The following is a 25,409-nucleotide window of genomic DNA, read 5'->3' as shown; positions in this document are numbered from 1 at the left end:
GGACAGAAATTGTTTTCCTAGAAGCATCGGTTTACCGCCACGGCCGTGTTACTCAATACCGTAAACCATGAACCCTCCTAACAGAATATTGCACCCGGGGGAATCGCGCGAACTTCCGGGGTTAAACACATCCGCGTGAAATTACGTTGCCTCGTATCTATCCGCACGTGCGTTCGTCCTAATGCGATTTTGAGCATCAGAGGATCCGGAAATTGCTCTCTGGCGTTGACATTTCAAAAAACACCAAAACAGAAATTTCTAATCTCAACCTGACTCCAGAGTTATTCACGTCAGGAGGGTAAATTCTTGGAGCAAACGAGAATAAAACATTTTCTATAAATAAAGTTTATTCTGATGCGATTTTGAGCATCAGAGGATCCGGAAATTGCTCTCTGGCGTTGACATTTCAAAAAACACCAAAACAGAAATTTCTAATCTCAACCTAACTCCAGAGTTATTCATGTCAAGAGGGTAAATTTGTGGGGCAAACGAGAATAAAACATTTTGTACAAATATAGTTCGTCTTAATGCGATTTTGAGCATCAGAGGATCCGGAAATTGCTCTCTGGCGTTGACATTTCAAAAAACACCAAAACAGAAATTTCTAATCTCAACCTGACTCCAGAGTTATTCACGTCAGGAGGGTAAATTTTTGGGGCAAACGAGAATAAAACATTTTCTGCAAATATAGTTCGTCTTAATGTGATTTTGAGCATCAGAGGATCCGGAAATTGCTCTCTGGCGTTGACATTTCTAAACACCAATATCGAAATTTCTTATTAATATAAGTTTATTCTATGATTCACTCTTAAATAGATATACAGGGTGTTCAGCCCTGGGAAAAATTTTAATGGGAGATTCTAGAAGCTAAAATAAGACGAAAATCAAGAATATCAATTTGTTGATGGTGGCTTCGTTAAAAAGTTATTAACGTTTAAAGTTCCGCTCGTTCTGAATTTTTTTCTCGAAAATGCGTAGAATTTCGAGGGTATGTTTAATGACCAAAAATGATTGTAATCGACTCTTGCAAGCGAAAATATTTTTTTTAGAACGATTTGGAATTTGTTTTTTCGCTGAAAAATTTAAACACCTACCCCCTGTCGATTTTCCTTAAAAGTTCGTCTTTCAGTTTTAATAAATTGGTTTGACGTCATACAGAAAAGTTGTCTAATACTGTTTTGTAGATATCTATGAACTCTAGTTCTCCCCAAAATTTCAATGAAATATATTCACTATTGTAGGAGTTATGGCTGTTTGAATATTGGACCATTCTTAGGGGGGTTTTTCTCATTTTTGGAGGTCAAGAATCAACTTTTCGAATATTTTTACGATTTTTACATATTCTCTAGCAAAATACGCGTAGTTTGCTTTTTTAAACATTAAAATCGTCCAATCCGTTCAGAAGTTATGGTATTTTAAAGAGTCGCATGAAATTTTGGAGTGACATTTCCGGCCAAAAGTTATATTTTCGGTAAGGAATTTTTTTCTCGAAATTGAGTAGGAATTCGGGGGTATGTTTAATGACCAAAAATGATTGTAATCGACTCTTGCAACCGAAAATATTTTTTTTAGAACGATTTGGAATTTTTCTTTTCGCCGAAAAATTTCAGTACCTACCCCTTGTCGATTTTTCTTAAAAATTAGTTTTTGATTTTTAATAATTTCGTTTGACGTCCCACAGAAAAGTTGTCTAATACCTCTCTGTAGGTAGCCATGAGCTTTACTTCAGAAAAAAGTTTCATTAAAATATATTCACTATTATAGGAGTTATGGCTGTTTGAAAATTGAACCATTCTTATGGGGATTATTTTTATTTTAGGGGGTCAAGGAACACCTTTTCGAATATTTTTATAATTGCTACGTATTCTACACCAAAATACGCGTCGTTTGGCTTTTCGAACATTAAAATCGTCCAATCCATTCAAAAGTTATGGTGTTTTAAAGATTCGCATGACATTTACGGGAATCATTTTTAGCCTGAAATTATATTTTCGGTAAGGAATTTTTTTTCTCGAAAATGGTTAGGATTTCGAGGATATGTCTATCGACCAAAAATTATTATAATTGGTCCCTGCAATCAAAAATAATTTTTTTAGAACGATTTGAAATTTTTTAATTTTATCGAAAAATTTCACACCTTTTCGAATTTTTTTTTTCTCGAAACTGGGTAGGATTTCGGGAGTATATCTATTCATCAAAAATGATTATAATCAACCCCTACAACCGAAAATAATTTTTCCAGAACAATCTGAAATTTTCTTTTCCCGTCTAAAAATTTCCCACATTTTCGAATTTTTTTCTAGAAAGCGGGTAGGATTTCGAGGATATGTCTATTCACCAAAAATTATTGCAATTGTCTCCCGCAACCGAAAATAATTTTTCCAGAACAATCTGAAATTTTCTTTTTCCGTCTAAAAATTTCGCACATTTTCGAATTTTTTTCTAGAAAGTGGGTAGGATTTCGAGGATATGTCTATTCACCAAAAATTATTGCAATTGTCCCCCGCAACCGAATATAATTTTTCCAGAACGATTTGAGAATAAAAAATTATCTACAAATATAGTTTATTCTAACGCGATTTTGAGCATCAGAGGATCCAGAAATTGTTCTCTGGCATTGACATTTCTAAACACCAATACCAGAATTTCTTATCGCAACCTAACTCCAAAGTTATTCACGTCAGGAGGGTAAATTCTTGGGGCAAACGAGAATAAAAAATTTTCTACAAATATAGTTTGTCGGTCGTAGATTTTCTTGTTAAAACAGACACCGTCGCGTAGAAAGTTCGCAGAGTTAACTTTACACTATCCGCGAGCGGTGCAGCCATAGTCTGTTCGAATAAAGTTAGCTCTTTTGTTCTATTTCTTTAAGTAGCAGCGACAGTGTTTTGTTCCTTTAATATGTAAATAACTTTTTCTACAGTCGCGTCAACTCGTTCCATCGAAAACTTTTTGCCAGATGTCGTGGAATATTAAACAAGTCGCTATACGCGTTCGTCATTCGTTTCGCAATACGCTATGAACACGCGTTGACCTGACCTAATGTTCGATGTGTTCTCCGATTGGTGTGTCGCGCGAACTTACATACGAGCAGGCAAGTAAATTAAAAGTTGGAGAACAATTCCATCCACTCGAAAAGTATTCGATTAAAATGTAACACAGTCGAATTTAACGATCCGTTAGGTATTCAAAGGCTTCGTTTTCTTTCAACTTTTGTCGCCAGACGATCGATTTTCCGTCAGTCCTCCAGGACCTGCCATCTTCTTGTCACTCGCGCGCGAACTTGGCGCGAGACTATTTTTAAAAATAGAACACGATCGTTAATACCGAGCTGGTAAAACAAAGGAAAGTCCAGAAATTAGCAGCAAGGTTTCCGTCGCGGAATTATAGCAACCGCCAGAATTCGGCAGGAAATGGCGTCTCGGTCGCGTCTGTTCGTAGAAACGGGCCATCAGTCGTTCTCCCTCATTCGATACGAATATATTCTGACGTAAGTATGTTGGGTGGCGTTAACGCGCTACCTACGACGATACCAGAGGATCCCCTTGGGAACCCGGGCGTGTTGACTCATGTCAGGAACAAGCTCATAAAGACACGCACGGAGGAGGCACACACGGCGCATTGGCCGCGTACGAGGAAGGGGGAAGGGAAAAAATGGTTAGTGGCTTCTAATTGCAGAAGTGACGACGCCGTAACTAATGACCGGGAGACGACGTCCTGTCAGTAGCCACGACGAGCGTCCTTCTACGAGGGTCCTTCTTACGAGGTGCGGACGAGCGCGTATTTTAAACGCTCCAATGGAAAGTGTAGCTTCCAAGCTGCCCCGGGAAACGTCCTCTTCCTGTTCTGCCTCCTCCAACGATGGAAAATTCCAATCCGGACGAGTCTTCTAACTTGCGAACGTTTACTTTTATTCGTTTAGTCGGTACGAGGAATTTGTCTGATAATTACGCTAATTTGGACGGGCTCGAAGGCAGGCTAAAAACGAGTAAAAGGCGAGGAGCGCCGGAAATAGAAGCAGGGAGGGCGAGGCCGGAAGATGGAAATCTGAGAAAGTAGTCGGACTTAATAGGATCATAGCGCCGCGGTCAAACGACTCTTGAAGTCTCTGTTATTGCAAGAGACGAGAAGAAGACGTTGCATTCCATTTTTCAACGCGAATCGAGCCACCCTCCGGAGCACGGAGCCATTGGCCAGGGCGGGGGCGGGCAAAGTCAGTTCGGGCAGCTCGTGAGCCTGAACGAAGAAGACGAAAGAGAGCCAACTGTTCGCGTCTTCATCAACGGCCCCGTGAAGGGAGACCACCCATCAGGAGCAATATCGTTTCATCAGTCGCTAATATCATTGCTTCGAGTGGTTCAACACCTTGTAACTCCAGGTGGGACGTTAACGGCGCCGCAGGAAGTCCTAATGAAGACAAATCTCACCCAAAATGGCGGCCATAGTTATTTCCTGCTCCGCCCTTCCCTTTCTCTTTCCGTTACTCTCCTTTGTCCGCGCGTCCCGAGTCGCTTCGAATCAATTTCAGGCCGTGGAAAGTCCAATTAATTCCTCGATCGACGGATCCGATCGTTCTGTGGACGTTAACGATTCGTCGACGTGGATGGAAAATTAAGGTACACCTCTGACGGGGGACGTTACCCGCGGCGCGAGTGGAAACACCGCTGTCCCGGCCGGATAATTATGCGAACCGGTATATTTACATACACGCGCGCACTCGCGAGCCACCAGGCCACAGGTAGATCGAAGCTAGAACACCACCGAGCTAGTTATCGATCGCGTTACGCGTCGCACATGCTATGGAAATAAATGGGCAACTAAAAGAATTATAAGGAGCTTCGACCTAAGTCAACCCCACCGGTGATTCCGTTTCGATCTAGACACGGTGATTGTTCGATTCGCGACGTGGCAGGTACGCGTTAACTCGGTGGACAGAAGCTTCCTTAAAACAAGAGTGTTTGAATAATTAACCCTTTCACTACGGCAGACTTTGGTACGCACTGGACGTACGGTACGGTACGAATTCAATCGAGACGTCGACTGGGTGCGGTGAAATTTTTCGTTAGACGTGCATTTCTGAGGAAGTATATTAAAATATTCAATTGAAATTTATTACATTAAACGAATATTACTTAAAGTGAACATTAATTTTAAGCTTTTTTTTAAATAACAATGTTTAATAATAAAATTTAATAATATAATAACGTGCGATATTTTTCAAAACACGGATGAATACATAATCCTACATTACATTTTTTACATTGGTAATGTGTATCCTTTCTCTTATCATTTTTTGCGCACACTACACATTTACGCCTCGCACTTTTCCGAATCGCTGTATTGCTTTCGTACGGAGACGTAAAATGCGTTTGCGTGAAACGAAAAGGCTCATTGTTAGTATCTCTACCTCTTAATTTATATCCATTAGTTTCGTCTAAGTATTTTCTTAATATTTGTTTTATCAAATTTAAATGAAATTTCTTCCAGTTACATAGTTATATAATATAAATGCGTTATATACAGCTATGTCGAATAAATGAAAAAACTATTTCTTATACCATTTTAAGGTTTTTCTGGCAGAATTCAGAGTGTATAAAACTTGATCAACTTTGTCAACCGTTCCCATTGTTTTATTGTAATCAACTATGCATTGCGGTTTTACTATTTTTTCTTTCGTTACGTAATTTATCTTGTCGGTCTCCATTCGTCCAATCCATTCAAAAGTTATGGTATTTTAAAGATTCGCATGAAATTTCGGGGTAGCTTCACGTTAGATTATCGATCAGGAATTTTTTTCTCGAGAATGCGTAGAATTTCGGTAGTATGTGTAATGACCAAAAATGATTGTAATTGATCTCTGCGACCGAAAATAATTTTTCCAGAACGATACAAAATTTTTCAATTTCGCCGTAAAATACAGGCACCTACTACCGGTCGATTTTCCTTAAAAATTTGTTTTTCATTTTTAATTAGTTTGTTTGACGCCGTACAGAAAAGTTGTTTAATACTTTTTTGTAGGTATCCATGAGCACTACTTCAGAAAACAATTTCAATAAAATCCATGTACTATTCTAGGAGTTATGACTGTTTGAAAATTGGACTACTTTTATAGGGGTTTTTTCACTTTACGGGGTTAAAGAACAACATTTTGAATATTTTTACAATTTATACATATTCTCCATCAAAATACGCGTAGTTTGCTTTTTTAATCATTAAAATCGTCCAATCTGTTCAGAAGTTATGACATTTTAAAGATTCGCACGAAATTTCGGGGTAACATTTCTGGCCAGAAATTATAATTTTGGTAAGGAATTTTTTTCTCGAAATTGAGTAGGAATTCGAGGGTATGTTTAATGACCAAAAATGATTGTAATTGCCCCCTGGAACTGAAAATAATTTTTGTAGAATGATTTATAATTTTTTTTTTCGTCGACAATTTTAGCACCAACCCCCCTGTCGATTTTCATTAAAAATTCATTTTTCTTTTTTAGTAATATTGTTGGACACCCTATGGAAAAGTTGTGTAATACTTTTCTGTAGGTAGCCATGAGCTCTCCGTCACAAAAAAGTTTCATTGCAATATATTCACTATTATAGGAGTTATGGCTGTTTGAATATTGGACCATTCTTAGGGGGGATTTTTTCATTTTTCGGGATCAAGAATCAACTTTTCGAATATTTTTACGATTTTTATATATTCTCTAGCAAAATACGCGTCGTTTGGCTTTTCGAACATTAAAATCGTCCAATCCATTCAGAAGTTATGGTATTTTAAAGATTCGCCTAAAATTTACGGGATTCATTTTTAGCCTGAAATTATATTTTCGGTAAGGAATTTTTTTTCTCGAAAATGCGTAGGATTTCGGTAGTATGTGTAATGACCAAAAATGATTGTAATTGATCTCTGCAAACGAAAATAATTTTTCCAGAACGTTACAAAATTTTTCAATTTCGCCGTAAAATATAGGCACCTACTACCGGTCGATTTTCGTTAAAAATTTGTTTTTCATTTTTAATTAGTTTGTTTGACGCCGTACAGAAAAGTTGTTTAATACTTTTTTGGAGGTATCCATGAGCACTACTTCAGAAAACAATTTCAATAAAATCCATGTACTATTCTAGGAGTTATGACTGTTTGAAAATTGGACTACTTTTATAGGGGTTTTTTCACTTTACGGGGTTAAAGAACAACATTTTGAATATTTTTACAATTTATAAATATTCTCCATCAAAATACGCGTAGTTTGCTTTTTTAATCATTAAAATCGTCCAATCTGTTCAGAAGTTATGACATTTTAAAGATTCGTATGAAATTTCGAAGAACCATTTCTTCAGCCAGAAATTAGATTTTCGCTAGGGAATTTTTTTCTCGAAAATGCATAGGATTTTGGGAGTATGTGTGATGACCAAAAATGATTGTAATTGGCCCCCACGATCGAAAATAATTTTCTTAGAATGATTTGAAAAATTTTTTTTTCACCGAAAAATTTCAGCACATACCCGATTTTTTTTCTCGAAAGTGGATAGGATTTCGGAGGTATGTCTATTCACATAAAATGATTATAATTGACCTCCGCAACCGAAAATAATTTTTCCAGAACGATTTGAAATTTTTTAATTTTGTCGAAAGATTTCTCACCTTCCCGATTTTTTTTCTCGAAAATGCGTAGGATTTCGAGGGTATGTCTAATGACCAAAAATGATTGTAATTGACCCCCGCAACCGAAAATAATTTTTTCAGAACGATTTGAAATTTTTTAATTTTGTCGAAAAATTTCACACCTTCCCGATTTTTTTTCTCGAAAATGCGTAGGATTTCGGAGGTATGTGTAATGACCAAAAATGATTGTAATCGAATCTTGCAAACGAAAATAATTTTTCCAGAACGATTTGAAATTTGGTATTCTTGATTTTCATCTTATTTTGGCCTCTAGAATCTCCCATTAAAATTTTTCCCAGGGGTGGCTGAACACCCTGTATACATATTCTTTAAACTTGTAAATTATTTGCAAACGGTTACAGACGGATGGAATTCGTCGTGAACGGGTCAGTGTCACACGGTACAACAATACTACATTAACAGTTGAACTGTGAAAGATCGTGATTCTTTTATTTTATATAGTTTACATAACTGCAGGTAATTATTGAAGCTAAAAACAACTATTTCCGTGTATACTTAGTTTATTCTATCCTAATAGACTCAAAGTTTAATTACTAAAAAGAAAAGGAAACAAAAAAAAATGTGGCCCTGTTTAATTTTATTTAATCGATTCAAGTTGCCTCACCTATTTGAATTTCAAAATTATATTACTCAAAAATAAAAGCCCCTGGAAAAGAAATCTTTTGTATTCGTTATTGGTAGACAGTCCTCTTTCCATAAAATAAATAATTTTATTTTTTTGGAATCATAGAAAAATCGATTTTTGGCCACAGAAATCTGGATTTCTTCCCACTGTGCGCCGACAGGCGCCAACAGTAGTCAAAGGGTTAAATACCCGGTTCTCGATTTCGAACCTTTGGAAAGCTTTGTCGATCGTCGCGAGGGGTTGCGGCGGGAGACAGGGAGAAAATCGCATTTATAAACCGGCGACAAATCAAACGATAAATCTTTGGCGTGGCAGGACGGTGGGTGCCCTTGGGCCTAAACGACTAAATAAGTGTTCCAATTTCAAAATTACCCGCTAAACGATTTGTGGGCCGGCAGAAAATATATCGTTGACATGTGGGCAAAGCCCCTCGGGTTGGCCAGAGGGAGGAAGTTCTCGGGAGCCGCGCGCCGTAGCTTGAGATGGAAAAAGACAGGGACGAGGCCCGACAGACGGTGAAACAGGGGCTGGAAAGGGAGAGGAGAACCGAGAAAGAGAGAAACGACGCGGATGGTTGCCCCCGGGAGACAAATGACCGTCGACCGACGGAAGACACTTCCAAATTGCTCCACGGTGTCGCTGTCCCGCCTCTTTTTACGTGTCTCTTCGTATATTCTTCGTAGCGTCCCTCTCGCGAGCGAACGACCTATTAGCAAAATATTCGGGGAACCGACGACGCGTGCCACCCGAGATTTTCCAAGTATTTCGATGCAAATATCTCGCGTTTAACGCGTAAAGGTAGCCTCGAATTTTCCGATGAAATGGGACCGCGAAGGCACTCGAGTCAATCGACCAGGCTACTCTTATTGGATCCGCGAGAGCGGTTCTTTTTTATTCGAGCGATTCATGCCTCTAACCGGTTCGCTAGTTTTTCGTCTCGCTCCAAAAATCACGTCGATGGTCTGACCGGGACGTTCCTCAAACTGCCGTACCTGTCCGCCACTTGATAATTTCACGTTATATACGCTTCTGCTTTCCTTGAAAGCTTCCAACGACTGCTCGTACATTCGTTCCTCGATTATTCCGCAAACGAGTAGTTCTTTTTCGAAAATATCTTACATGTATGCGGAATGTATATCAGCACGTCTCAAAAGCGCATATTTTCTATTTCGAATCAATTATTTAGGAATTAATCGTAAATATATTTTAATATGATACAAACTAGTACGTGTAACACCAAAGAGGACATAAAGTTTATAATAATGACAGAAAAAATTGAATAACTTTTTTATCGATTGTGGAAAGTATGTTGACAGCATTGAAAGTTCGTATTTGAGTGTACACTTAACAATAGAACAACATAATTAATTTATTTGTAATATTTTCATCAATACTATTCCAAGCACAAGTGCTTGTTTAAATACTGATTTATTATTCCGAAATGTCTCACATTTCGATCTAACTGATCCCACGGATGTTAAATTAAATTCAAATCAGGTCTTCGAGCAGGCTATGATAACGATTGAATATCATTTTCATTGAAATATTTCGTCGCTAGTTTACATTTATGTTTGGGATCGTTATCTTGCTTGGAGCTATAATCACCGTGAATGTTCATTTTTATATCCTGCTCCTGTTCATATCCTGTCTATAAAGTGTAAATTGCCAACACCATTTGCAGAAAAACAACCCCAAACGCATACTGATCCCCCACCGTGCTTCACTGCAGGCGTTATCACTGTTGATTTAAAGCTTTCACCACACATATTTCCTTCTACTACAACATCGAAGTTCAAATTTTGATCAATGAATATAACCTTCTTCCAGAAATCTGATGATTTGTTTTTAAACTGTTTCGCGAACGCTAAACGTTTTTTAGCATTAATTTTAGATACTGTAAAATTTTAAATCGTTCTAAAAAAATTATTTTTGATTGTAGGGGTCAATTGCAATAATTTTTGGTGAATAGATATACCCCCGAAATCTTACTCACTTTCGAGAAAAAAATTCGAGTAGGTGGACTAATTTATGGAAGAAATTAAAAAATTTCAAATCATTTTAAAAAAATTATTTTTAGTTTCAGGGATCAATTATAATCATTTTTGGTCATTAGACATATCCTCGAAATCCTAACCATTTTCGAGAAAAAAATTCCTTACCGAAAATATAATTTCTGACTGAAGAAATGGTTCTTCGAAATTTCATACGAATCTTTGAAACGTCATAACTTCTGAACGGATTGGACGATTTTAATGTTTAAAAAAGCAAACTACGCGTATTTTGATGGAGAATATGTAGAAATTCTAAAAAATATGGAAAAGTTCGTTCTTAACCACGTAAATTGAGAAAACCCGCATAAAAGTAGTCCAATTTTCAAACAATCATAACTCCTAGAATAGTACATGGATTTTATTGAAATTGTTTTCTGAAGTAGTGCTCATGGATACCTACAAAAAAGTATTAAACAACTTTTCTGTACGGCGTCAAACAAACTAATTAAAAATGAAAAACTAATTTTTAAGAAAAATCGACGCGTAGTAGATGCCTATATTTTACGGCGAAATTGAAAAATTTTGAATCGTTCTGGAAAAATTATTTTCGGTTGCAGAGATCAATTACAATCATTTTCGGTCATTACACATACTACCGAAATCCTACGCATTTTCGAGAAAAAAATTCCTGATCGATAATCTAATGTGAAGCTACCCCGAAATTTCGTGCGAATCTTTAAAATACCATAACTTTTGAATGGATTGGACGATTTTAATGTTTAAAAAAGCAAACTACGCGTATTTTGATGGACAATATGTATAAATAGTAAAAATATTCAAAATGTTGTTGTTTAACTCCGTAAAGTGAAAAACCCCCCATAAAAGTAGTCCAATTTTCAAACAGTCATAACTCCTAGAATAGTACATGGATTTTATTGAAATTTCTTTCTGAAGTAGTGCTCGTGGATACCTACATAAAAGTATTAAACAACTTTTCTGTACGGCGTCAAACAAACTAATTAAAAATGAAAAACAAATTTTTAAGAAAAATCGACCGGTAGTAGGTGCCTATATTTTACAGCGAAATTGAAAAGTTTCGAATCGTTCTGGAAAAATTATTTTCGGTTGCAGAGGTCGATTACAATCATTTTCGGTCATTACACATACTACCGAAATTCTACGCATTCTCGAGAAAAAAATTCCTGATCGATAATCTAATGTGAAGCTACCCCGAAATTTCATGCGAATCTTTAAAATATCATAACTTTTGAATGGATTGGACGATTTTAATGTTTAAAAAAGCAAACTACGCGTATTTTGATGGAGAATATGTATAAATTGTAAAAATATTCAAAATGTTGTTCTTTAACCCCGTAAAGTGAAAAAACCCCCATAAAAGTAGTCCAATTTTCAAACAGTCATAACTCCTAGAATAGTACATGGATTTTATTGAAATTGTTTTCTGAAGTAGTGCTCATGGATACCTCCAAAAAAGTATTAAACAACTTTTCTGTACGGCGTCAAACAAACTAATTAAAAATGAAAAACAAATTTTTAAGAAAAATCGACCGGTAGTAGGTGCCTATATTTTACGGCGAAATTGAAAAATTTCGAATCGTTCTGGAAAAATTATTTTCGGTCGCAGGGGTCAATTGCAATAATTTTTGGTGAATAGATATACCCCCGAAATCTTACTCAGTTTCGAGAAAAAAATTCGAATAGATGGACTAATTTATGGAAGAAATTAAAAAATTTCAAATCGTTTAAAAAAAAATTTTTTCGTTTGCAAGAGTCGGTTGCAATTATTTTTGGTCATTACACATACCCCCGAAATCCTACTCAATTTCGAGAAAAAAATTCCTTACCGAAAATATAATTTCTGACTGAAAAAATGGTTCTTCGAAATTTCATACGAATCTTTAAAACGTCATAACTTCTGAACGGATTAACGGATTTTAATGTTTAAAAAAGCAAACTACGCGTATTTTGCTATAGAATATGTAGAAATTCCAAAAATATTCGAATAGTTGTACCTTGACCCCTTAAAATGAGAAAAACCCCATAAGAGTGGTCCAATTTTCAAACAGCCATAACTCGTACCATAGTGAATATATTTCAATGAAACTTTTTTCTAAAGTAGAACCCATGGGTACCTACAAAAAAATAGTACACAACTTTTCTGTAGAATGTCAAACAAAATTACTAAAAATGAAAAACTAGTTTCTTCATTTATTGCTAACAAATAATATTTATGAGTTCTGTAACGTTAGGTTTCGAATCTTAACGCCTCAAATTGACGTATTCCGTAAACCTAGCGTCAATCAACCCTCAAAATTCCTTTCTATCCATTATCTTAAAAATTACAAAACTAGGGTCACTAAAATGACTGTGACCTCTAAATTAACGATCAGAATGGCATGAAATTTTGACACGTACTGTTTGAAAGTTCGGAAATCTCGTGGGTCCGTCGACAATGTTGCCATATATGAGCCAGACCAGAGACTTATTGAGTGATTTGTTAATACATACTTCCGAAACGTGTCAACGTACATTCCTCGGCGACTGTACGTCCAACAAATTACAGATACTCTGACTAATACGATCCGCGCAGTTTAACTTTAAATATAGATGCAGTCGAGGCGCGGCATAGTTGCTGCGACACTCGTTTATCGAGAAACGTTTATAAAAAGGGGACCATTCGTACGAGTGATCGAAGAACCGCAAAACGTCCTTAGAGTCTCGCGTATTAATGCAGTTATTTCATCGAAGCACTCGCGGTCGCAGCGGAATATCGTTGGAAACGATGTTTGCAGTTGGACCGTATTAAAGCCAGCTAACAAGAAACTGTTACCAAATAATCCATTAGACCTGCGGCTCGTCGTTTCGAGATCGTCGCGGCTCTTAACTCCGACGCTATTCTACTCGAGTGATTTCTGCCCGAGCGGAACCAAAATGGCTGCTGAAGTCTGGTCACCCTTCGCTTGGCGCGCTCAGTTATCTCTGCGTCGCGTTTAATTCTATCGACTGCTGTCCTTTACTCGCCTTTTTAGCGAGCTATATTCAACAGAGTCGCGATAAAATTGACCCTTGACACAGAAGTCGGTGACGATCGATCGGTTGAACGCTCGACGGAGGAGAGGAGCGCGTAAAAAAACGGGGAAATTCCAAGTTCACCGGTTGCATCTAGACACGGCATCAATCGCGAGTCGACACGCCAATTGGCGTGCGGATGCTCGACCGACGGGCTCGAGTGCCAACGCGGGTACTTCCGGCTAAAGGACGCCGTACGTCTGCGGATTAACGCGTTAAAACGTGATTTACGTTGATAGGTTATAAATGGCGACGAGCGACGACGCCGCTTTTAATATATTCGCGCTGGTAATCGGCGAGAGGCAACAAAGAGGACCCAGAAGCGAGTCAAAGAAGTTAATGACGCGCGACCGCTTTGCAACATTGAATCGTCCGGGTCTTCCCGTCTCGCCAGCGATTACCTTCTTTTATAAATCTTCTCGCGGATTAAAATAATGCTTGAGAAACAACGAGCAGCGTCGAACCGTCGTGGTATCGGAAAGGAAGCCAAACAGAGTTGGTGTGGGTCCCGTGTAATCGCGAAGAGAGGTGAGAAAATCCGCGAGGCGACGTAGATCGACGACTGAACTGCAAAATGGGGGAGATCGGGTTGCGAAAGGACAGCCGGAGCGGCGAATTCGTGAACATCAAACGAATTAAATCTCCGCGGAGAGTCGACCGCAGAAACTAATATCTCGGCGAGCTCTCGGTTCTTCCGTTCGTCGTTCCTCCGTCGCGTTCTCCGCCTCCCGCTTCTCTATCCTCGACCACGTTCGCCACCGTATTTCTGGTTCCTCCGACCACCGGCAATATGGACGCCCGATGACAAAATTGTTGCCCGTTTTTCTCGACCGAATTAGACGCGCCCCGGAAGAATTCCGCGGTAATTATTCGGACTACGGACGGTACCGATTTCGGTGATTTTTTAACATGTTAGAGAACTCAGCATTTTTGTTGACGAGGTCGGGATACGAAATAATAAACTCAGATACGATAAACGAACAAAATGGGAAAATGGAAAAGTAAAAATGGCTGCACGGAACTGTTCCGTTTTACAGTTGATGTAATGAGACGATTGCTTAAACATTTATTGCTTCTTTATTGCATCCAGTGCCAGAGAAACACGGTACTCCATTTTTCCTTATATATAACCACTGCTCGGCCTTAGTTTTGGAGACATTTTCGAGAAACTGTCGGAATTAATACATTGAATTCTGGCTGATCGTGTGCAGCTGTGTTATACTTCACGCGTTAGTATGCGATGGCGGATTTTCTACTGTTTTGCAGGCAGTGGTACGACGATCAGTGACCATTCGAAACCTTGTGTACTTCTGGAAATAATACAGAATGGAATTATACGAATGTTTAAATACAGGGTGTTCGGATAACGCTGGGAAAAATTTTAATGAGGGATTCTAGAGGCCAAAATAAGACGAAAATCAAGAAAAGTTATTAACAATTAAATTCAAAAATTTCAAATCGTTCTGGGAAAATTATTTTCGGCTGTGGGGGTCAATTACAATCATTTTTGGTGAATACACATACCTCTGAAATCTTACGCACTTTCGAGAAAAAAATTCCTTACTGAAAATCTAATTAGATGACTGACAAAAAAAAAAAAAATTTCAAATCGTTCTGAAAAAAATATTGTTAACTGTAGGTGACAATTACAATCATTTTTGGTGAATAGACATACTTCTAAATTCCTACCCAGTTTCGAGAAAAAAATTCAAGAAGACGTAAAATTTTTCGACGGAAAAAAGAAATTTCAAATCGTTTTGGAAAAATTATTTTTGATTGCAGGGACCAATTATAATAATTTTTGGTCAATAGACATACCCTCGATATCCTAACCATTTTCGAGAAAAAAATTCCTTACCGAAAATATAATTTCAGGCTAAAAATGATTCCTGTCATGCGAATCTTTAAAATAGCATAACTTCTGAACGGATTGGACGATTTTAATGTTCAAAAAGCCAAACGACGCGAATTTTGGTGTAGAATATGTAGAAATTCTAAAAATATTCGAAAAATTGTTCCTTGACCACGAAAAATGAGAAAATCCCCATAAGAATGGTTCAATTTTCAAACGACCATAATTCCTGCAATAGTGAATATATTTCAATGAAACTTTTTTTTTAATTAGAGCCCATGGGTACCTACAAAAAAGTATTACACAACTTTTCTGTAGGGCGTCAAACAAAATTACTAAAAACGAAAAAACGAATTTTTAAGAAAAATCGGCAGGGGTAGGTGCCCAAATTTTTCCGCAAAAATAAAAAATTTTAAATCGTTCTAAAAAAAATATTCTCGGTTGCAAGAGTCGATTACAATCATTTTTGGTTAATAGACATACCCTCGAAATCCTATCCACTTTCGAAAAAAAAATTCGTGTAGCTACTAAAATTATTGGCGAAAAAAAAAATTTCAAATCGATCTGGAAAAAATATGTTTAGTTTCAGGGATCAATGATAATCATTTTTGGTCAATACACATATCCTCGAATTCCTACTCAATTTCGAGAAAAAAATTCCTTACCGAAAATATAATTTCTGGCTGAAGAAATGGTTCTTCGAAATTTCATGCGACTCTTTAAAACACCATAACTCCTGAACGGATTGGACGATTTTAATGTTCAAAAAGCCAAACGACGCGTATTTTGCTAGAGAATATGTAAAAATCGTAAAAATATTCGAAAAGTTGATTCTTGACCCCGAAAAATGCGAAAATCCCCATAAGAATGGTTCAATTTTCAAACGTGCATATCTCCTACAATAGTGAATATATTTCATTGAAATTTTGGGGGGAACTAGAGTTCATAGATATCTACAAAAAAGTATTAGACAACTTTTCTGTATGACGTCAAACCAATTTATTAAAACTGAAAGACGAACTTTTAAGGAAAATCGACAGGGGGTGGGTGTTTAAATTTTTCAGCGAAAAAAAAAATTCCATTTCATTCTAAAAAAAATATTTTCGGTTGTAAGAGTCGATTACAATCATTTTTGGTCATTACACATACTCCCGAAATCCTATGCATTTTCGAGAAAAAAATTCGTGATCGATAATCTAATGTGAAGCTAGAAATGCAACCCCGAAATTTCATGCGAATCTTTAAAATGTCATAACTTCTGAACCGATTGGACGATTTTAATGTTCAAAAAGCCAAACGACGCGTATTTTAATGGAGAATATGTAGAAATTCCAAAAATATTCGAAAAGTTGATGCGTAACTTCGAAAAATGAGAAAAACTCCATAAAAATGGTCCAATTTTCAAACAGCCATAACTCCTACAATTGTGAATATATTTCAATGAAACTTTTTCCCGAAGTAGAGCTCATGGGTACCTACAAAACAGTATTAGACAACTTTTCTGTAGGACGTCAAACAAAATTATCAAAATTAAAAAAGGAATTTTTAAGAAAAATCAATAAGGGTAGGTGCCGAAATTTTTCGGCGGAAAAAAAAAATTTCCAATTCTTTTGGAAAAATTATTTTTGGTTGCGGGGCTCAATTACAATCACTTTTGGTGAATAGACATACCCCCGAAATCCCGCCAATTTTCGGGGAAAAAATTCAGTACGGGCGGAACTTTAACCGTTAATAACTTTTTAACGAAGCTTCAATCAACAAATTAGTATTCTTGATTTTCGTCCTATTTTGGCCTCTAGAATCTCCCATTAAAATTTTTCCCAGGGGTGGCCGAACACCCTGTATATATTCGTATCCGTCGGTGTGCAGCTGCTTGCAAAGCAGTAGAAAAATGGCGATCGCATACTATCAAAACATAAAAATACAAATATCTCGAAACCTAAGGCAGCGGTTATATGTCTAGGAAAAAGTTGTTAAAAATATTGATTTCTCTAACATATTAAAAAATCATTGAAATCAGAAGTAATCCGTGATCTAAATGATTACCAATTCCGCTCGTTGGCGCCAAAGGGAACCCTAGAGATTCAAGCAGAAACGTATATTTCTTGCGTCGAAGGACGAAGCACCGATCGCGGAGATATAATTCTCGAGGTAAACGAACTGGTACGATCGTAATTAGGACTGACACTTGTCCCGGCTGCCGGGCAAATCGCGCACAATTAGACAATTCCGCGGATCGTGAACGCGATGCAAAAAATCCACGCTACGATCACCGGAGATATAAACGGCCGGGACGATGGATCCGCGTGTTTTACGGCGACGTAATAACACTTTCGACGGGCATTAAATTTTCTCCTCGCGGGTGATTAAGTCGTTTCCGGCGCGGTTTAGAAAGGCGATCGGACGTGTGTCCCGCGAAAAACGAGCCATCCTCGAGAAAAGCGAACGAGGTGCAAGCTCGCGCATAAATCCACCGGCTTCTTCCGTCCCGCGAGAACCGTTATGAAAGCAATCTTCGGGCGTCGTAATAGACCGTAATAGACATTATCCTGCCCGATAGGTGTCAATACACGTGGCGAAAGTTCGAGTACTGCCCCACGAGCGTCCATTACGAAAACAATTTGCAATTAAAGGGTTTCCCGCTTCCGTGGACACCGTCCTTCGATATCGGAGCAAAATTACGCGTAACGATCGTCCCCGCGACCCGTCTTTTTGCTCGAACGATTTAATTAAACGTTCTGTTCCTTTTTGCCGGCGAAAATAATTTATCGCGCCTAATCTAATTCCGAGGCTTACGTGGAAGGAATTAAGCGGCTGGTATCTGGACGTCTCGTTTAATTTATTGCCGATTAATCACAGGCAAATTTAATTCGTATAATTTTGTCCGTTTCAATCCGCGGATGCACAGAGGGCCGTAATGGTGTCGACGCTGTAGTGCGTTCTAAAAACCAACAGATGACGATGCAAAAAGAAGTCTATGTTGTGTCTAAAACGGAGCAAATCGCGTTGCTGGTCGTTCGCCGGTTCGACGTTCAAAAAGCGCGGCAAGAAACGAGAAGGAAGGTCGAGTCGTTGATCGTCGGAGCAGCTTTCAGGTGGGACTGTACGCTCGGGTTGCGCAGGTGTGACCGATGGCGGCGTTCTTTGATCCTGTAGACTCCTCGGCTACCTTGTCCACGACTCATCGGCCGCCTCTTTTTTTTCGTCATTCGACTCGATTATTTCCTAATGGCTAACGCCATCGCGGATTCCGCCTCCGTTTTCCGGGGGTTGATCTTGTCGCTGGCGCACCGTCATCCGATTCAAATGTACCAGCTTTACCGGCTGGACAAAAAGCCGAGCGAGACTTTGCTTCAGCTTCGCGCCGAATAAAATCGTTAAAAACGACTTTCCTCGAGCGTTTCGTTTATTATCTAACCGAGTCAGTGGAAACGAAGCTGTAAAGTGTACGTAGGAATTTTAATGCTCCGCGGAATCGACGGAGAAAAATTCCTGAAACGTAAAGAGCTTGTTTTATCGCGGACGGTTGATTCGTTCTTGTTAATCGATCGGCGATTGTACTGTCTCCGTGACTGGTTCGATATTGTTAGAGCGGCCCAAAACAACTGGAGTTTCAGCGTTCCGTGGGCAAGAAGCTGTCCTGGAATTCCATGGACTGAACACCGTAACGAATAGGTAATACGACTTTTATGGAGAGATCCCTTCCGTGGCTCGAAAATGCATCTGATTTGTGGTTCGAAGCTGACTGGAGCGGAGGGGACCTAGGGCCCGGCGTTCAAAGAGGCCCGAGGATGTCCGATTCGTTTTGCATTTCTCTTCTATCCTCTCGTTCGGAGATTAAGAAATTTCGATATTAGAACCGACGGGCCCCCCGAGTTCTAAGGTGTATTTATGGGTGTTCTTGCTCCTCATCGACGGGAACCGCGTTGGAATTCCTGTCCGTTTCGAGATCGCTGTAACTCGTCGTCTACGAGCAGTTACTAATTAACCGTTCCCGTTTCTGTTTCAGAGCAAGCGAATCACCTGAACCTGTTCAATAATCGCCAGCAGCCGAAGAAGAAGCGCAAGAGCAGAACGGCGTTCACGAATCAGCAGATCTTCGAGCTGGAGAAGAGATTTCTGTACCAGAAGTACTTGAGCCCGGCGGACAGGGACGAGATCGCGGCCCAATTGGGCCTGAGCAATGCCCAGGTGATCACGTGGTTCCAGAACAGACGGGCGAAGCTCAAGAGGGACATGGAGGAGCTGAAGAAGGACGTGCAGACGGTGAATCCTCTGTTGGTCGCCCAACACCACAAAACCTTCCTCGAGAACGTCCAGGACCTGGGGATCCTCAAGAAGCGACCTCTGCCCAACTCCATGGACGAAAAGTCGTAGAAGGAGCAGCTTTTTGGTGGTGATCGATGTCGAAGAACAAATTAATTAATCCCCTCCGAGTGGGAGGGGGAGGCTCGTAGAGGGAGCTGGATCTCTGATAGTTGATCGTTCGATCCGTCGTTGGGGCAGCTCTGGGTCTCGTTGGGTGAGCTGGACGTTGCTCTTTTTTTCGTATACAGGGTGTTCGACCACCCCTGGGAAATATTTTAATGGGGGATTCTTAGAGGCCAAAATGAGACGAAAATCAAGAGTACCAATTTGTTGATGGTTTTTCATTTTTAGTAAATTTGTTTCACGCCCTACAGAAAAGTTGTGTAATACTTTTTTGTAGGTATCCATGAGCTCTACTTGAGAAAAAAGTTTCATTGAAATATATTCACTGTTGTAGGAGTTATGGCTGTTTGAAGATTGGGCCATTTTTTATGGGGTTTTTCTCATTTTTCGGGGTCAAGAATCAACTTTTCGAATATTTTTACGATTTATACATATTCTCCGCCAAAATACACGTTGATTGCTTTTTCAAACTTTAAAATCCCCCAATCCGTTGTAAAGTTATGACATTTTAAAGATTTGCATGAAATTTTGGAGTGACATTTCTGGCCAAAAATTATATTTTCGGTAAGGAATTTTTTTCTCGAAACTGAGTAGGAATTCGGGGGTATGTGTAATGACCAAAAATGATTATAATTGATCCCTGAAACTAAACATATTTTTTCCAGATCGATTTGAAATCTTTTTTTTTGCCAATAATTTTAGTACCTACTCGAATCTTTTTTTCGAAAGTGGATAGGATTTTGGGGTATGTCTATTGACTAAAAATGATTATAATTGACCCCCACAATTGAAAATAATATTTTAAAATGATTTGAAAATTTTTTTTTTCACCGAAAAGTTTAGGCACCTATCGATTTTTCTTAAAAATTCCTTTTTCATTTTTAGTAATTTTGTTTCACGCCCTACAGAAAAGTTGTGTAATACTTTTTTGTAGGTACCCATGAGCTCTTCTTCGGAAAAAAGTTTCATTGAAATATATTCACAATTGTAGGAGTTATGGCTGTTTGAAAATTGGACCATTTTTATGGAGTTTTTCTCATTTTTCGAAGTTACGCATCAACTTTTCGAATATTTTTGGAATTTCTACATATTCTACACTAAAATACGCGTCGTTTGGCTTTTTAAACATTAAAATCGTCCAATTCGTTCAGAAGTTATGGTATTTTAAAGATTCGCATGAAATTTCGGGGTAGCTTCACATTAGATTATCGATTAGAAATTTTTTTCTCGAAAATGCGTAAGATTTCGGTAGTATGTGTAATGACCGAAAATGATTGTAATCGACCTCTGCAACCGAAAATAATTTTTCCAGAACGATTCAAAATTTTTCAATTTCGCCGTAAAATATAGGCACCTACTACGCGTCGATTTTTCTTAAAAATTTGTTTTTCATTTTTAATTAATTTGTTTGACGCCGTACAGAAAAGCTGTTTAATACTTTTTTGTAGGTATCCATGAGCACTACTTCAGAAAACAATTTCAATAAAATCCATGTACTATTCTAGGAGTTATGACTGTTTGAAAATTGGACTACTTTTATGGGGGTTTTTTCACTTTACGGGGTTAAAGAACAAAATTTTGAATATTTTTACTATTTATACATATTGTCCATCAAAATACGCGTAATTTGCTTTTTTAAACATTAAAATCGTCCAATCCGTTCAAAAGTTATGACATTTTAAAAATTCGGCTGAAATTTCAGAAAAGCATTTCTGGCCTAAATTTATATTTTCGGTAAGGAATTTTTTTCTCGAAACTGAGTAGGATTTCGGGGGTATGTCTGTTGACCAAAAATACTTGCAATTGACCCCCGCAACTAAAAATAATTTTTCCAAGTCAATTCGAAAGTCTTTTTTTTCACCCAAAATTTTCACCACTTACTCGAATTTTTTTCTCGAAACTGAGTAGAATTTCGGGGGTATGTGTATTCACCAAAAATGATTGTAATTGCCCCCTGCAGCCAAAGATATTTTTTTTAGAACGATTTGATATTTTTTTTCCCCGTCGAAAAATTTTACAGTTTCTCGGATTTTTTTCTCGAAACTGAGTAGAATTTCGGGGATATGTCTAATGTCCAAAAATGATTGTAATTAACCCCTGTAACTAAATATAATTTTTTTAGTATGATTTGAAATGTTTTAGTTTCGTCTAAATATTTCACACATTCTCGAATTTTTTTCTAGAAACTGAGTAGAATTTCGGGGATATGTCTAATAACCAAAAATGATTGCAATTGACCCCAAAACCAGGAAACAATTTTTCCAGAACGATTTGAAATTTCTTAATTTAATTATTAACTTTTTAACGAAGCCACCATCAGCAAATTGGTATTCTTAATTTTCGTTTCATTTTGGCCTCCAGAATCCCCCATTAAAATTTTCCCCAGGTGCGGCCAAACACCCTGTATAATACTTGGAACGAGCACAGCGATGGAAATGGGTTCGTGGATCGACGATTCGTTTCGCAAAACACGTCTTCTGGGTGTCGAAATTCGTGTGCATAGTCAGGGAAACACGAGGCATAGTACAAAGGCAACGTCTCTGTCGCATTTTTGGGGGAGAAAGTATGCTGGACCCGAAGGTGGACATTTTTGCAGGGGCTCGTGACGTTTCTCGTTGTTCTTCGAGAGAGAGAGATGACTATGTAACTGTAAAGGTTTTGTAAATTAAAGACTGCCAAATATTTACAGACCCGCTGACTCTCAAGTTCGTATTTCCGGTATGTTTATCAACTCGTCCGAGGGGGGCACAGGTATTCGAGAGGCATCGACGGATAGATAGAATTCGCGTAATTTAAAGGTTACCCCGGCCGAAACCCGGGCGAAATTTCTCTTCGTTCAGCGAAGGTACGATCATCCTGTATCATATTGTATTTATTGCGGGGGAAAAAAAAAAAAAAAAGGAGAAAGATTGCGAAGAAAGCCAAATGATCCGGGGAGAGAGCATCGATAATAAGTTATTAAGTAAATATTACAGCGTATTATAAATTATAAAGAAGCCTCTCGACGCGAGGCTCGATCCTGTACATAAGCTGTATATACGTCGTCTCGCCCGATAATAATGCGTATAAACGAGAGATAGAGTCGTCGGACATGATTAGAATAAAATTGAGAAGAATTATAAAACGATAGATGGGACACTGCAATATACCTGATCATCAGTTTAATTAGTGAGCTTTACGACCGCGTATAAGATGTAAATCCGTATCGCGTATGCGCTTAGTGGTTTACGAGGTGATAGACGCGTGAAAGGGAAAACGAGAGTGCGTGTGTGTGAGAACGGACTTAGTACTGTGTATAGCGAGTCTAAATAAATGGAGACATTTAAAATAAACGCGCGAAATAATTGCCATTTTCCCGTTTCACTCGTCCGCTCCTAAATCGACGCTAATCATCGCGCCGGAAGATTTAGGTGACAGGTAAGTGGCACCAGGCGACGCGCGGTATTTAAATCGAGGACAAAAGAATTTATTTAGAATATTTATCGCTGCGCGATCCACGCGCGATGGTAAACGTTTACCATTCGTCTTTTGCTCGCCAGAATCGCGGTGTGTCTTTTAATTTATCGTTATTTACGTAACGTAACGCGGCCAGACGTACGCGCATAACTCGGTGGTGTCCGTCTCTTCAAAGACGCCTGCGAAACGACGGAGAATTATTCTCCAAAAATAGCGCGATACACAAGGCCCTTCCGAGAACCTTTTTGAAGCCGTTCGCCAGGTTTACCCGGAACCGTAATTTATCAAGATGAAGTCATTTCGTATTTCCCGGGCGAGTCCGTTCGCGCGAAGTCTGGCGTTCGTCGTAACGTTTCGCGAGAATGGCGCGAAGCAATCGCGGCAGAGACGTTTTTAATGGAGTCGCGACGTCGTAAATAGGAAAGCTAATCAGGCATTGGCAACCGTTATCCAGCGACAAGAGATACGCGGAGAGATACCTCGTCCTACTTCCTGTTAATGGAATATCTGATACTAAACGGAACCATTTTATATCGAGTCTCGTTAATGAGCCCGTCATTAGTCTGTCGTCCATTATCTCGATATAAAACACGCGTCGTTACCGGCGCGTTGATCGATTAATCGCCGCTGAATCTAGGATGTCTATTAGAAGCGCGATTACGCGCGACGAGCATGCACGCTGATTACACGTTTTACGGCCCGACTCGTGTTCAGCGAACCCGCTCGAGACAGTCTCGATAAGACGGGCTCGACGAATAACGAAACACGCTGCAAAAATCTTCCGCGAGATGACGTTAATCTTTGCAAAAGCAACGCGTGAGGTTGGGTGGTTCGAGCAGGAGGGTGGTTCGTAGCCGTCGCTGGGATCGACGGGTCCATATATGAAGCAGTAAGCAAGGTAGCCCGCGCCGCCCTGTAATCCAGCCGCCGCAACATCCAAATAAAGAATTCATAATGGCGATGATGACCACCGCCAATTTTCTCGATATAGCCGATACACCAATAACTCAACCGATATCCAGCCGGCGCATCGGCGTAATTTCGTTTATTGTCCTCCAGGATCTCCGCGAAACGAGAATTGACGTCGCATGGGAATAAACGGTCTTCCGGCCTCCGTGGAACCATCGATCGCATTAACGAAAATGCACTCGTTATCGGTCTGTTAAAAATTTCGAAAGGCAGACCGTAATCCGTGGAGTAGAGCGCAAAGACAACCCTCTCGGTGTTCTCGGATTTTTCTCGACAACGTTCCAGTCATCGAGCGTTAATTAGAGCCCGAGCGAACACGGGCGCGCGCACCATTTGCATAATCCTCCGCGGAGAAGATTCCTCAATAACGGCTCGAGCGGATCGTTTCCCCGGCATTGACACGCCCACGTAATTCGGACTCATTTACTCGTTGACTCGCTTAACCCGCAGCCAGTCATGCGTCAGTCAACTGCGGCCCCGCAGCAGATCCATAATTTCGACGCGATCCGCTTCAGCACGCGAGAAACGAGTTTCCCTCGGTCCACGATGTAATTAGACACTGGCGAATCTAGGCTGGGCCCATCACCGGGCCTCGTTAATACGATATCTCGGATGACCTGCTCGGTACGTCGAAATCCTCCAACCTCCGCTGCCCCCTTTCGTTCGTCGGCGTTTTTTAGATTCCTCGTAGACCGACTCTTTGCTCCGGGGAAGCCCTACCTGCGGGGTCTTTGATCCTCCTCTCGCCAACGAGGTTCATTTACACGGGAGGTGGACTTGTTTTCGGGCGGACTAGCCCGCTAACGAGAGCTCCGCGAACTCGGTGGCTAGGTGTGTTGCTGAAACTAACTAGACGTTTGCAAGGAACATCGACGGCGTTCCATTTTCAAAGTTAAACAGCCGTGTGCACGTAGCATACAAGGTATACAATTATCTACGGAGAACCGTTCCACTTCCTTTGGCGCTTAAAGAATATTATATCACTGCATCGATCAGAAGTCGTTGAAGCTTCTTTCGACGATTAACCTGGTTTCCTTCGATCGTTTTCCCCCTGTCCGTTCTATTTCCAGACGGCTTCCTCGTTCCCCGATCGAATTCGGAAGCCGTCGCGAAAACGACGCCCTGGCGGGGGCCAGTTCCCCAGCTACGTCTCCCATTTCTCGCGGAACGCCACCGATAAATTTCTCGGGAAACTGGAATGCCAGGGACCACCTCCACGCACACGGGTTGCAACACTTCTGGCCGCGCTGATCGGACAAACTGGTGATCTATAGCGATGCTACGGCCTCGCTGGGTACAATAACCGAGGTGAGA

General features: G+C 39.4%; 1 protein-coding gene across 1 annotated transcript in view; it reads left to right on the top strand.

Moving 5' to 3' along the window:
* Positions 1 to 19,830, top strand: part of LOC143349039 (uncharacterized) — a 75,117-nt gene extending 55,287 nt beyond the window's left edge. The window contains exon 2 of the mRNA XM_076779901.1: positions 19,249 to 19,830. Coding sequence (XP_076636016.1) covers positions 19,249 to 19,616 — 368 coding nt within the window. The 3' untranslated portion in view covers positions 19,617 to 19,830. The remainder of the gene's footprint in view (positions 1 to 19,248) is intronic.
* Positions 19,831 to 25,409: the final 5,579 nt, after the last annotated feature.

This window comes from Colletes latitarsis, chromosome 12 (genome assembly GCF_051014445.1).
Source record: "Colletes latitarsis isolate SP2378_abdomen chromosome 12, iyColLati1, whole genome shotgun sequence".
NCBI lineage: Eukaryota > Metazoa > Arthropoda > Insecta > Hymenoptera > Colletidae > Colletes > Colletes latitarsis.
The sequence above is the reverse complement of the archived record's forward strand: the minus strand, read 5'-3'. Positions and strand labels throughout refer to the sequence as shown.